At 49.6% G+C, this 14754-nt stretch overlaps 1 protein-coding gene across 3 annotated transcripts in view; it reads left to right on the forward strand.

Moving 5' to 3' along the window:
• The window catches only part of LDLRAD3 (low density lipoprotein receptor class A domain containing 3), a 201990-nt gene extending 192358 nt beyond the window's left edge, over positions 1–9632 (forward strand). For all 3 annotated transcript variants that reach the window (XM_035012581.1, XM_035012580.1, XM_035012579.1), the window contains exons 5-6: positions 4588–4933; positions 6827–9632. In XM_035012581.1, coding sequence (XP_034868472.1) covers positions 4588–4933; positions 6827–7067 — 587 coding nt within the window. In that variant the 3' untranslated portion in view covers positions 7068–9632. The remainder of the gene's footprint in view (positions 1–4587; positions 4934–6826) is intronic.
• Positions 9633–14754: the final 5122 nt, after the last annotated feature.

Below are 14754 nucleotides of genomic sequence, written 5' to 3' on the forward strand. Positions count from 1 at the left end.
CTCAAGCGACCTGACTTTTTGAGATATGTAGTCTGGAGAAAAACAGACTTAAAAATTTTTTTTTTTTTTTTTTTAAGGCACACAGGAGTTGATCTTTCAGAGGAGTGATGAGTCAGTTTGAATGGGACAGTGAACATTCCAGAACAGGACTCCAGAGGTCAGGTGGGAGGCGATGGTGCCATACTCGGGGAGTGGGGAGTCAGTGGGGGTTGTCAAGTGAGTGAGTGACTGTGAGGCATGGGCCCTGAGGGGTCCTCACATTACAGGGAGAGAAGGAAGGAAAACAAACAGACACGTCAGCCTAGGCAGTACCAAAGGTGGTGGACAATAGGCATGGTTTTAGAAGGGACAATGTAGTACCAAGAGTAGAAAGTAGAAGGGAGTAAATAAATCTCCCTTCATCGCTCTCCTCCACCCTGGGACCTGCCAGCATTAACAGTTCCGTGCGGCCACCTAGAAATATTCCATGTTGAACTGTTGAACTTTGCTTCTTTTCATGGGTCAAGATCTCTCTCAGATTGTTCCCCATCAGCATATGTAGAGCTGCCCTGATTTTTTAAATAGGTGTGGAATCCTGTGGAGGCACCATGGTTAATTTAGCCCGGCTGCCATTGGGAGACATTCAGATCATCCGTGATAGGGGGTGCTATTACAAATGATCCTTCAATTAATATGCATATTAAAAAGTTCCTTCTCGTGTGCGTGAGTCTATCTACTAAATAGATTCTCGAGGGTGGAATGGCTGGACCAAAGGACATGTACATTTTTATTTTGATGTGTATGGTGAACCCCGTCACCACCTTGGGTGATACCCGTTCACCCTCCCACCAGCTGCATTCGTGAATAATAATTAACACCTGTCATCCCCAGACCTGGCCCGAAAAATGGGAAATTCCAACTTTGCCTTTGCCAGTGTGATAGGTGAGAAATTGTACCTTCTAGGAAATTCGATTTGCTTCTGGAGGAAGGAATGTTTTAGAAGCAAAGGAACACCACGTCTCAAGCGTCACATCCACCCCGCCCCCTTGCCTCCATCAGACCAGACAGCACCTCTCTGTGCATTAGGAAAAGGCACGCCTCCTCAGGACACTTGACTGCCACCTGGCAGGAAACTGTTGTGATAACTGTAGAAATCTGTGACGACCCTGAGGCGAAGAAGAGCCCCAGAGCTGGGGACAACACAGCCCGCCCTCCCACACGCAGCGGCGGCAGCTTCTGGCAGTTTCGAGAGCGCAGTGGTCTCTGGGTGGTGACCAGATTGCCTGCAATAACACAGTCTTAGCGGCAGATCCGGGACAGGGATTCAAGCTGTCTGACAGCAGAGCATGAGGGCATTCGCTTGAGGGACAGCCAGAATAAATGGAAACTTCATTATCCATGGATTATGCACTTAGAACTCAGGGCCCAGGCAACTCTGAGATTAGTAATTTGGCCAGCAGGCTCATTAAGCTCTTAAGAAAAGTGCATCTAGTTAATGAATTAATACAAGATGACATTTTACACACACAGCACAAACGAGACCAGGCACCACTGAGTTATGTAACATCATAATTTCTCGAGTAAATGTGATGGCCGCTTCTCGCCTGCCAAAGTGGGCCGATCTGGAGAGGGCCTGCTTTCGGAGACATAAATGAGACTGTTCAGATTTGCAGTCATTTCATATTCCATTCATTTTAAAGTGCTCCCTCTTGTATTCTTAAAACTTCAAGTGGTTACACAGAAGTCAGTGTTTTAAAATCTCTGGGCCTGTTTGTTTTCCAGAGGAAAATCCACCGGCTTTCATTTTCTAGGAGACGCAGCTCTCTAAAAAGGAATTCACTCCATCCTTACTCCCTCCTCCATCCTGCCCCCTGCAAAGGGGACTCTCCCCGCCTCTGCGTCTGAGAAGTTGGTATGAGGATAATGGAAAGAATGTGACCACTCAGAATTAGCATGAGCCGGTTTGGGATGATGAAAAGTTCCATGAATGAACTCAGTGCCACTGAACCAAACCCTTAAAAATGGTGAGAATGGTAAATTTTATGTTATGTATATATTTTACCACAATAAAAAGGCAAAAAAGAATGAGCACTGACCGAGGGCAAACCTTTGCCAGGCACTGTGCGTATATATTGTATTTTATCCCCCCCAAGGACTTGGCTACCGTGGTTTACCCACTGCTGCCACCACCATTTTAAAGCTTTTTTTTCTTTCTTTTTTTTTTTAAAGATTTTGTATTTATTTAGTTGACAGAGAGGGAGACAGCAAGAGAGGGAACACAAGCAGGGGGAGCGGGAGAGGGTGAAGCAGTCTTCCCGCCGAGTAGGGAGCCCGATGTGGGGCTCAATCCCAGGACCCTGGGACCATGACCTGAGCCCAAGGAGATGCTTAACGACTGAGACACCCAGGCACCCCACGCCACCACCATTTTAAACTTGGAGGCACCCGAGGCTTCTAAGAGTGCAGTCACTTGCTTGAGCAACAACTAGAAGTGATGGCCCCGGGATTCGACCCCTCAGCTCTGCGCTGGAGATCACAAAATAAAGAGGATATTTTCTTTTAAGCCTGAGCTCTGAAACATACACGCACACACATGAGCTCCCACCCGCTTTTTAGTTAGCTAAACTGAGAGCAGACAGAACTCCACCAGCAACCCCCCGAGTGCCACAGCTAATTGTCTCGGGAAAAATCCCAAACTGCTTCCGTCCCTCCACTGTCTGCAGCATGCTCTGCATTTTGTTGAGGAGCTTACTGTACAGTTAATCCTTGAAACAGTGGCCTGCCAGAACATTGAAGCTTTTCACTCCTGGTTGAGTGTGACTGGAAAGAAAATGAACACAAAGCCTGGAGCTTGAGGGGGGAAGATCTTCATTTGTCGCAGATTTGGATTGTTTTGGGAATCAAGAGATGCTTATATCAGGAAAGAAGAGGAGATAGAGTGTTTCCCATTGTGTGGTTTTTTTGACTGGAGACCTATCGGTTAATTTACCTCTGAGTCAGTTTGCCATCTGGAAAATAGGAATATAATAATAATAATAATAATGATAATGATAATGATAATGATAGCACTTACCTTCCCAGAGTGTGCGAATACACAGATAATTTTCCCACTGAGTTGAGGCATGTAGTGAGGGCCTGCACCATCCTGCAGACTGACTGGGGATACTGTGACGAACAGAACAGGTGAACGTCTAGTAACGAGGGATTAGTAAAGCTTAGCACACGGCGGTCCCTGCTCCTGCTGTTGCATCACGGCTACGTTTTTCCTGTGGATCCATGAAAACCTCAGTGCGGCAGAGGTGGGACGGGTACAGGGGGTGGCCACCAGATTTGCTCACTTGGGCTGTATTTCGATTTTTCTTCCAGCTGGGCCACAGCAGTGGGTGGTTGTGGTTCCGTCTGCAGAGACAAGGGGTCCCTAGCTCTTGACGGGGAGGGGCTACGCTGGTTTCCTGGGCCAGCCTGCCACCGGGTCTTGGTTGCCAGGCGTGTCCCACTGACTGGAAAGCCCCTCCCTCACCTGGGTGTTTGAAGCATGGCTTGTTAGTACACTTGGAGAGGGGGGTGTTGGCAACCTGTGTGGGTTGGACGTGTCCCAGACTTTTGCCTGAGGGCCCTGAGGAAATGCTTGCAGATTGCCTAGTGGGTCTGGTCAGGGGGTGCAGGACACAGTGTGAGGGGCAAGGCGCTGGTGTCAGACCAGTCTTTACCTCCTAACCCTGGGACCCTCGCCAGGGGGCTTGGACCCTCTGAGATGCACTTTGCTCCCCTTAAAAAGAAGGTGGCAGTTACCGCACCCGATGCACGGAGTTGCTGTGAGGCGAGTAGAGGGGATAAAGCGTGTGTCTGTCTGGAACACGTACCTGCCTGGCGGGGTCCGCTGTTGTTGGAAGCGCTCCGTCACGATTCACCCACTTCATGCTCACCACAGCCCAGCGATGTGGGCACCACGACTCTCCCCGCTTTACAGAGGAGGAGATTACAGCACGGAGAGGCTACCATGTTACAAGGGGCGCCTAGTACGTTCCAGACGGCACAGAGGCAGCGATCTGAACCTAGTCTGGTTCCGGAGTCCCCGATGTTCTCCCGTGCTCCGCTGGCTCTTTATCTTGGAAGCTTGGCTAGGGCCGGGCGTAGAGTAAGCACACTGCAGACATAAGGAACCTCAGACGTGTACCGACCAGTGTTCTTCACTTCTGTGCACATTTCTGGTGAATTTCCAGCCCTAGGCAACCACTGACCCCTTTTCCATCTCTATAAATTTGCCTTTCCTGAACATTTCATGTAATAAGGGAATCGCACCATAGGTGGCCTTTTGTGCGTGGCTTATCTGGCTTGGCATGATGTTTTTGGGGTTCGTCCATGTTGTAACACGTATCAGTGCTTTTTATGGCCAAATGATATACCGTCGTGTGGCTGCCCCCCGTTTTGTTTAGCCATTCGCCAGTCCCTGGACCGGGGGTGGTTTTGGGCTTTCTGGCTGCTGGGAATCGGGTCGCTCCCAACACCTGCATGCACTTGCTGGGGCTGAGTCGGAGCAGGAGGGTGAGCCAAAGCGGTAAGCTCTGTCCCCTTCTCTCCCCCCACCCCCCGCCCGGGGTTTCTCAGAGCCAGGCAGCGGGCAGGTGTTCGTGACGTCGGAGAACCAGCTCGTGTACTACCCCAGCATCACCTACGCCATCATCGGCAGCTCGGTCATCTTCGTGCTGGTGGTAGCACTGCTGGCGCTCGTCTTGCATCACCAGCGCAAGAGGAACAACCTCATGACGCTGCCCGTGCACCGGCTGCAGCACCCCGTGCTGCTGTCCCGCCTGGTGGTCCTGGACCACCCCCACCACTGCAACGTCACCTACAACGTCAACAACGGCATCCAGTACGTGGCCAGCCAGGCCGAGCAGAACGCCTCGGAAGTGGGCTCCCCGCCCTCCTACTCGGAGGCCCTCCTGGACCAGAGGTGCGTGCTGGACGGCGGAGGTTTGGGGCGGGGAGGAGGTCATCGATGGGGAAAGCGGGACGCGGGCACCCAGCTGCTGGCGGCGGCAGCAGGGCCCTACGTGTCTTGGGTCCTGGCAGGACAATTCACACGCAACCTCTCTTTTTTTTTTTTTTTTAAGATTTTTATTTATTTATTTGAGAGAGAGCGCGCGCGCGAGAGAGAGCGATCACGAGCAGGGGTGAGCAGCAGAGGGAGAGGGAGAAGCAGCCTCCCCGCTGAGCAGGGAGCCCGATGCGGGACTCGATCCCAGGACCCCAGGATCATGACCTGAGCCGAAGGCAGATGCTTAACCCACTGAGCCACCCAGGCACCCGTATCCTCTCATTTAATCCTCTCTGCAGGTCGCTGGGGGAGTGCCTCAGTTTTTACAGATGAGGAAACTGACTCTGGGATTTTAAGCGACTTGTCCAAGGACATAGAGCTAGGATCCTGGCCACCTCAGAGCCCTGTTCCTGCCTGGTGATGCCACGCTGACCCATGTCCAGGCCGCTGGCTAGCCCGGCGCCTCACCTGCTACTGCAGAACAGTGGCCAGGCTGTATTAGAGGGTTGGTTTGTACTGTGAATGAATGAATGAATGAATGAATGAATGAATGAATGAGTGAATGAATGATGGGTTCCTTGCTTGGCTCCATTTATAAAATAAAGGAGGTAGCATAGAGCACTCTCAAGCTTTTTAAAACAATAAGACCCTCATTTCAAATGGGATTGTACCAGAAAGCACAACAGAGAGTCAAAAGGCAGAATTCTATAGTGGAAGCAGCTGGTGGACCTGAATCCTGCCGGCTCAGCCTCCTCCTCCCTTTGGTGACCTCCAGGGTATCCCAGAGAACCCATGTTGGAAGTTCGATTGGCTCTAGGTCCCCTGTGCTCTCCTCCTCTGAGCCCGGGGCTCAACGTGTGTGGCGAGAGGTATTTTGCGGGTCATGCACCCGGGCTGACTGGGCAGCTCTTGGACCCTCTCCTGCGGCAGCTCTTGTGTTATTTAATCTTTGTTTTTCCTCCTCATGAAAGGTGGAGGTAACATTGGAGGGCAGTGTTTAAGGGCATCTTTGCAAATAAGGGGAAGAGCCCAGGACCTCCCTCACCACTCAGCCTCTTCATTTGGACCAGCCAGTGTAGAGTCAAGTTAAAATTGCCGAATCCGAAGACAGAACACCTGGGTTTCGATCCCAGAGCAGCTGCTTACTAGTTATTTGTGATCCTACACAAGTCATTTCACACCCCCTTGCCTCCGTTTACTCCCCCGTACGATGGGCATAAAAGTAACGCCCACCGCTTAGTGTTCTCGTGAGCATTAAGTAAGGTGGTGCAGGTAAAGCAGGTAGCATGGTGCTCGGCTCGCAGGAAGCCTGCAGGAAGGGCTGCAAAATAAACTGTCTTTTCTGCGAAGTTCCTGCACGGCAAGCCAGTGTCCCTACTATCCCCTTCAACAGAGGGGACTGTCAATCGGAAGATCCCCGCTCCCCCAAGCCCAGCCAGCCAGGAAAAGTTGGCTTTCAGTAAGAACCCCAAATTCTGTGGACCATCAGAGGTTCAGCCTGATCAGCCGGCCAGCCACTCGGCCCCAGGGCCCCTCCCTGGCTGGTGCTGGGCATCCTCCCCCCCGGGCCGACCCGGAGGACGTGGTTTGGGTACTGCCCATTCGGCACGCACCAGCCACCGCACCCCAACCTTTCCCTGCTCCCTTGGTCTTGTTGTAGGGGTCACCCTAGTCTGCGGATAGCCGTCCTCCTCGGGGGGCACATCGGCACCCCGCAGACAGGGGCGGAGGGGGTTTTGGCTCCTAACGCGTTGTCTTCCCTCTGCTCTCCCCTGCCTCTCCCGCCCCATCCTGCTCTCTCTCTTGCAGACCCGCGTGGTACGACCTTCCGCCGCCGCCCTACTCGTCGGACACCGAGTCTCTGAACGAAGCCGCCCTGCCCCCTTACCGCTCGCGCTCCGGGAGCACCGACAGCGCGGGCTCCCAGGCGGCCAGCAGCCTGCTGAGCGCCGAAGACGGTGGCCGCAGCCCCGGGCAGGCCGGCCCTCCTCCCGAGAGCACCGCAGGGCCCAGGGACTCTGTGCCAGGCCAGGGCGCCGCAGAAGTCTAAATCGCCGCTTCCACGGTCCATGTGGGTCCATCTGCTCCGACTTGTTACCATCCTAACAACTTTCGCTCGTGGGAAGCTCCTCAGGGTGCCTCAAGGAGGGTGTCTCTCCGCTCCCCCTCCCACCCCCCCATCCCCGCCCCAGATTTCAGGGATGTCCTTTCGAGGGAGACCTGGCATTTTGCTGGCCTCTCGGGTGACCTGATGTATTGTGCATCTTGTCTGGGAGGTCACTCGGCCTTCGGGGCCCAGGATCATGACCTCACTTGTCATATTGTTCTTCTGTGCCTGGTGGCATCTTGCTGAATAGGCAGCCTCAGTGTGCAGGCAGCAGGGTAAGGCAGGGGTTGGGGAGTCCTCGAGAACGCAGTGCTTCCATGCCATGGTGGATGTTTCAGAAGGGCAGGAGACCCTGGACCACATTCTCCGTGGGCCGCTGCCTTGCAGCTCCATGGGAGACGGGTTGGATGACCCTCCCAGGAGGCCGGCATGGATGGCCGCCCTCGAAGAATCCGGGTGAGCGTCAAACCCCGCCTTGCACGCTCGTGCATGTTGTCCTCAGTTCGGCAGAGCGGTGGCCAGAGGAGACGTTGGCCAAGAGTTACGCCCTTTAGCCATCAGCAGGGCCATTTTGGTTCTCTGAACGACTCTGAAACTTGCCCGAGAATCCTCGTTTTGAGGGTTTTCTCTGGCAGCATCTGTCCTCAGCCTCATCCCAGGATAGGCAGGGAGCCCCTGCCATACATTTATCTGAGTTCTCAGCTCCTAAAATGCAGGCTATCGAGAGCCTGGGCCTGCTTAGGTCCACAGTCCTTCCCTGGCTTCTGGATTGTCACCCCTCCAGCTGTGACCTGCCGGGAGCCAAGGAAGGAGGACCCAACTTGAATTGGCCAAAAATCGGATCTGGTCCTCTGTCCCTGGAAACCACTCCCAGCCTGTCTTGCTCATTCATGCAGCTTTCCACACTGGCTTCCCAGGTTACCTTAACCTCCAGAAGTCATTGTACCTGTGCATTTGGACTTGAGGACACGGTGGTTCCTGACACGCATGAGAACCATATTCAGTACCTCCCACCAGAGCCCCTGGCTCCCTGTGCTGCACACATTTCCTGCCCAAGGCCCAGAAACCAGCACCCTGATTCAGCATTCATGTTAGGGTTAGAGTCAGGCTCAGGCTTCTTCTGACCTGCCATAGTTTCTCCTCTAAAAGACTTGGTCAGTAGATAATTTGGAGTCGAGATTTGCCATTCGGACTTTTTTTTTTAATCTCTTAGAAATGCATTTGAAACAGTGTGTTTGTTTTTTCCCTTCTAGTTAAGGGATTATTTATATGTGTATAGGAAAGCTGTCTTCTTTGTTTGTTTCTCCTTGAGTGAGGTCCAAAGAAAGATGCGAAAGGAGATCACACCTTTGTCCCGCTGAGCCTCGATACTGAGTCACTCCAGACTGACCTGTGTGCCGGGCCTTTGTGCATTGTTGCACTTTGAGTTGCTATTTATCGAGTTCTTGAAGGATGCAGAAGGAGGGATGCCTTTCTCCCTCGGTTCATAGTCTCTGTGTTTATGCTAGCTTTCCTCTTTCTCTGTGCCCAGCCAGCCGCAGGGCCCACTCCCTGGAGAAATAGTAGGGAGAAATGTGGGCGTTCGTTGGCAAGAACCCACACTGATGGGGGACAAAACTGGAACCAGGCAGTGGTCACCCATTCAGGACTTCCTTACGTAGCAGAAGAAATGTTCAGTGACCTCGCTGATGCGAATTTCAGTGCAGCCTGCACGAGTGGGGGGACGACGTGACATTTAATGATCCTGTTCTCGGGACTTTATTTTTTTTTTTTTTTAAACCAAATCCAAACTGTGTTACAGGAAAGCTAGCCACTTGGTGATTTCTTTCTGTCTTTTTTTACGTTAAAGAAAAGGAGCCTAGTTGCTTGCATCTTTCATTTTTTAAAATAACACGAGTTATTTTCTGCGTAAGCCAATAAAGAAAGAACTTTCGATGGGAGCCGGAGTGTGTTAGGAACTCTGGCTGAGCTTTTCATCTCCTGTGAGTCAGAATGGCTTTATTTCTTCTCCCTTTGATGGGCCCGTGCTTCTTTCTGGTATTTTGGAAGTTGTTTAGAGAAAGGGATTCTAATTTTAATTAATTGCGCAGTGAATTAATCTCACTCGCTTTTCTGCTTCCAGGCATCTTAGGAAAAACAAATGGTCTTAGTAGATAAGAAAGCCTATTAATGTTGTTTTTTTTAAATACAGGGACATTTTTATTATAGATGTGATTTTTTTAATGAATCTTTTTAAAAATCTATAAATAAGACACCAAAGCTGCAGGGGTTTTTTCCTGTTTTTTTCCCCCTACTCAAGATGGCAAATAAGTGGCCAGCAATATTTTTTAACTCATTCCATCCAGGCTATTTTTTTTATACATTGCCTAATTCTACAGCCGCCTGAAAACCATCTCTGCTCTTTTTTTTCCTCAAATGAGACCAGCAAGTTCTTTTTATTTTCGTGTTCAAATTCGCATCCCTGTAACCTATAGCTTATCCCCTGACTCAGCCCCCGCCCTCCAAAATTGACTTTTTAAAAAAAATGCAACAAAGTGGTTGACAAGTAGTGTGTGGTGTTCAAAGTTGATGTGAACTGGAAAGTTTGTTGTGTGGTTGCTTTTTGTGTTTTGGTTAGGTTTTGTTTTGGGTTTTTTTAAATTTTTATACTTTCAAATAAACTTGCAGTTTCATTCTTTCTATTGGTGTGAATAGTTCTTAACCCATGTTTCTCCTCTGTGGCAATATGAAGAGTGAACAGTCACTCCTCGTGGCTTCTGCAGTGAATTTACGCCATAATAAAATGAGAAAAAGGAAGAGTGTAGTGATGGGACCTCAAAATGTGATGGGCGTTAAGGATTCCATAGCTCGTGGGGTTGAAATACAGAAGTGAAGTCATGGACACCAGTGAGTATCATGGGACCCAGAGTGTCAGTTCAGAAGATGAACACTAATTGCCGTCACTAGCGTGCCCTTTGAGGGAACAGGACAAGTGACTGTGCCAGCTGAAACAGATTCTGACCACATATTCAGGGGCACACTCCAGCTCTTGAACAGGTAGCTGGTCATTAGTTTGGAACCCCAGTGGCTCAGACTGGCCCCACCAGTGATGGTAACATCTAGTGCTTTTCTCAGTCTCATTTTGGAACTATATATTAACTGATGCTGCACGGATAGTTTCCACAGAAAGTCAGGATGCTCAAGAGCTCACCCACGAGCTAGAGAAATAACCCTGGCCTTGGCCAAGGCTGAAGTCCACATGGATTTCTAAACACAGAATGTACGGAACCAAGGTTTAGATCATGTATTTGTCCCCAGGTGTCTCAAAAAGAAGACTGGGCTATCAGACAGTGGTATCCCAAGTATATACCCGGCCATGTCCTGCCCCAAGTGTTCTAGAGGAGACCTTCCCAAGCAGTATCCTCCAGAGGTTTGTCAAGATATTAACTCCTTCATCTCTCCAAGTACCACTGTTTACTGGGTGCCAGGATGAGGAAATGGTTGAGAAGCAGAAATCAGTAAACGTTTTCTGTAAAGAGTCAGATATTAAATATTTTGGGCTCTGCAGCCATATGGTCTCTGTAGCCATGACCAAAGTGGCTGTAGACAGTAAATACATGGGTGTGGGTGTGTGCCAATAAAACTATATGAAAATAGGCAGCTGACTGGATTTTAGCCTGTGGGCTGGGATCCCCCAACCCTTGATATAAAAGAGCATTCCTACATTGGGGTCATGAATCCATGGCTACAGGCATTATGGAAGAGAAAGTATGTTAATGGCCTGGAATATTAGAACCCTTAAAATGGCACCAGTCTCCAAAAAATAAAAATAAAAATAGGAGAACTTATGAGGCAAGCAATTCAAGGACCTGTGAAATTAATTTTAATTGACCCTATAAGCTCTTTTCCAGTGACAGGATTAAGATGAGTGGAGGCTTTTCCAGTGAGGTCCCAAACAGTTGTTTTGAATGCAGAGGTCCTAGTCAAAAAATTACTCTCGCTAGGGATTCTCTAACATGAAAAACTGACACAACAGTCTGTCTTTCAGAGAAAGGTCCGTGGCAATGAGTGCTCTGAGAAGTATTGTCCATATTCTCCATTTAGCTTGCCGCCCTGAGGCAAGGCAGTAGATTCAAAGAGAAGAACTATAAAAAAGGAAGGGGCTTCAGATGACTACAGTGGAGGTGTGATAAGTGCACCCAGTGAGACCCTCAGGAAGAACGTCAGTGAGAAAATAAACGGACTCCCTTGACATCTTATAGTTAGGTAAGATCATGGGATCACCCCCAATTACCCCCAGGTGATAGAATTCCAATTCATAACATGCTTAATTGTATTAAATTATAGAAAAGATATATTGGCTAATGCAACTAAGACCAAGGTTGTGGAACTGTTGGTTTCGGGTTGGGCTGGATCTAGTTGCTCAATAGCTGTCATTAGGAATCTGTTTCTCCCTCTCAACTTCAGAGCCCTGCTTTGCTCAGCATTGGTGTCATGGCCTTACATTAGGTGAAAAAGAGGGGTCCCAGAAGATCTAAGTTTGCAATCTCAGAAAAAGAGATACTATTTCTTCTCCTAGAGTCTGTAGAAATTCCCTTAAATGGAGTTATGACTGATCATCCTGGGTCATATGGCCACTACCGTGGGTGGGAATCAGTCTCTTGATTTACAGTCCTGCCAGAATTACATGAAATGGGAAAGGGGTGATTCCCATATGGGAGGGGCTGGTAGTAGACAAAATACCAATATGTCTACTGTAGAGCCTCACCAAGGAATGGGACCCACAACTGGCTGGCACAATTTCTGGTACACATAAGAAAACGCATGTAACTTCAAGCTTCAGGCAGCGTAGGTCTGAAAAGAGCAGAGGCAGTGTTAACAGTGAAAATTTCAGGACACAAGAGCCTTTCTCTAGCCTGCCTCTAGGAGGTAGGTCAGTTTCAGGCCACAGGTACATTGGGCCTGGGTTAGGTATGCTTTTATGAGATCTTCATCTGGTGTAGGTCACATGGATAAAGCCATATAGGAGGAGTTCCGCCCTAAGGAAGCCTGAACTGTCTTGTGGGCTTCAGGACTGTCCCCAGACCCCTGGAAGCATAGAAATGGTGCAGTTATCCCACCAAGAGTCATCCCCAACTTGCACAGGATTTTTAAGTTGATGGATCAAAAATACAGTCCCATTTTTCACCCTTGTTACACTATGCAAAGACTTAGACTCGATTATGCACGCTGTTAACTAAGCTTTCCAAATTAACCCTTTTATCTGTCCCCCGCCCACCTAGAACTAGGATGCATCAATATCCAGAGAACCACAGCTTGGAAATTCTGGGACAGCTGGTGTCACAGGAGCTGAGAGGTTCAATCCCCATCACAGTGGGGGCTTGAAGGCATGACCATGGGGGACTGGGATGCAGTATTGGGGCAAGCTTGTTTATTTCAACATGACTGATGCTTCAGACCCAGTCTGGGTCTGTGAACTGAGCAAGGATGATTCCTGCTAAGTTCCAGTACCAGGCAGTATTTGCCATTGCTGGGCTTTTAAGTTCATCCTGATAAATCGTCCCAGTGGGCCAGCAGAGGAAAAGGTACACGGAGAAATCCTATGGACTTTTCTCTAAAATGGAGCACACACAGGCAGCATTTATGGGCCAGACCTGGAAGTGGTCACACCCCTCCATTCACATCCTTGCCCAGGGTCTGGTCAGTCTCACAGCCACACCTACTACAGGGAGGCTGGGAAGGTAGATTGGATAGGTGTCCTGGAAGAACCGGAAGTGGATTTTGGCACCAGCGACCAAATATATGTTCGTACACATCTTTCCTCCCATAAAATATGCTCGTCCCTTCCCCAAAGAAGAAACCCAACCAGATTCTGAATCTAACCAGATTCAATGTCCAGGATCGTGAAAATTTCTGTCCAAAGCAAATGTGGCTCCCCTATTAGGACGATTTCTCAACCCCACATATCTTTTATCATTTGTCTTCTTAGATTGCCTTCCTTCAACCTAATGCTCAAAATACTTGAATAACTTTCAAGTCACTCGGAATAAAAGTCAAAATTGTGGTCTGCTAGACATTTACACCATCAGCCACCATTACCTATCCAACTTCATTTTCTACTGTTCTCCTCCTCCCTCTCACTGCTCCAGCTGCCTTGGCCCCTTTGCTAGTTCTGGAACCCACCAGGCACACTCCCCACTCAGGCCCTTTGCTCCTGCTATTCCTATTACCTGGAACATCCATCTCCAGACACGTGGGATACTCTTCTCCATCAGAGAACCATCATAACCCATGTCCCTTTAGAATCTTCATATTGCCATCTTGGCGACCTCAGCTGTGGCCACTTGGAGACCCTTGGAAGAGAGAAATATCAGAGCTCACTCTTGACTAAGATCTATTTACCACTTACATGATTTGGGGGGATTCCTAGACCAAAGTGGTACATGGGAACTTGGGAAGGAGCTTTGGGGAGTGTGTTCGAAAAGTATGGTCTGGAAATATAATTTGGACCAATGCTAATATTATCCAAGGGTCAAGAGGTGAGCCAACTTAAGAAATACCTTGACTTTAGAGATAATACACCGGACTGTGCAGGAGAGGACCTAGGGATGGAGATGGTACTTGAAGACAAGTCCACAGGGGGCCTGCTCTTTCAGCGACCCTGCATGACACGGGACTCTTTTGCAGAAGAACTTGAACCAGACCTTCCTCCTGGAGTACGTTCTGGTGTATCAGCCTGTGAATCAGCTAAAGGGCACACCGACATGCCTGGAAACTTCCTAGGATCACCAATCCCTGTTCGGAAATGGTGGCATCCTGGGGTCAGGGATGAGGCGCTGGCATCTAGCTCAAACAGGGAAGAGTTACAGAGTTATCATAGAAAGAAAAGAAGGAGATGGCTTCCTTCTAAGTGAAAAGGCAGCTGCTTAAATAACTCACCCCTCCCGTTGGAATCAGTTGCTGGGAAATGACTGAATGTGAGTGTCTTGACCCCACTTGCTGGCTCGGCTTAAATCTAGTGAGTGGCTCGTTCGTGAAGATGATGTTCATGTTTGCCCGGTGTGTGTCTGCTGGGATCTGTTAGAGCCCACAAGCATTACAGGAATAAGGGATTGAATGTGGAAGTGAGGGCTTACGCGGATGTGGCAAGAGCTGTCCGAGTGATGGCCTTACCAATGTCGTGGGCCTCATGCAGGGACGGGGAGAAACCGGAGCTTACAAGGCAGTGGAGAAGCCACGTTAACTCCAAAATGGCGCGTGACGGGAGAGCTCACAGGACTGTAAAGCCATGAGCCAGATCTCACCCCCAAAGCCCCAAGAAGAACGTTGCCGTTGCCCTTCTGCCTTTCCTGCCTCCCACGAGCTCCCTTCATGGGCACACTGGGCCTGGAGCCGTTCGGGGAAGGGGATTCCGGGAAGCACGGTTCCCAACCTCAGGTGGGAATGGAGCCAACGGGCCCTCAGCCCACTGGGGGGCCAGGATGTCGGGCCAAGCAGTCGTTTCCAGAACAGACCCTCCATCCTCCAGGTGAGATTTCTTATTATGTAGCAAATTGGTCCAACGAGGGTTGGACCTTAAGTTCTTTGTAATTCATGAGGAAAGGGAATTTCATTTTTGACCCTTAATTTTTCTAGGTATACCCAATCATTG

Source organism: Mirounga leonina, unplaced genomic scaffold (genome assembly GCF_011800145.1).
Source record: "Mirounga leonina isolate KUSES-001 unplaced genomic scaffold, KU_Mleo_1.0 Mir_166, whole genome shotgun sequence".
Taxonomy (NCBI): Eukaryota; Metazoa; Chordata; class Mammalia; order Carnivora; family Phocidae; genus Mirounga; species Mirounga leonina.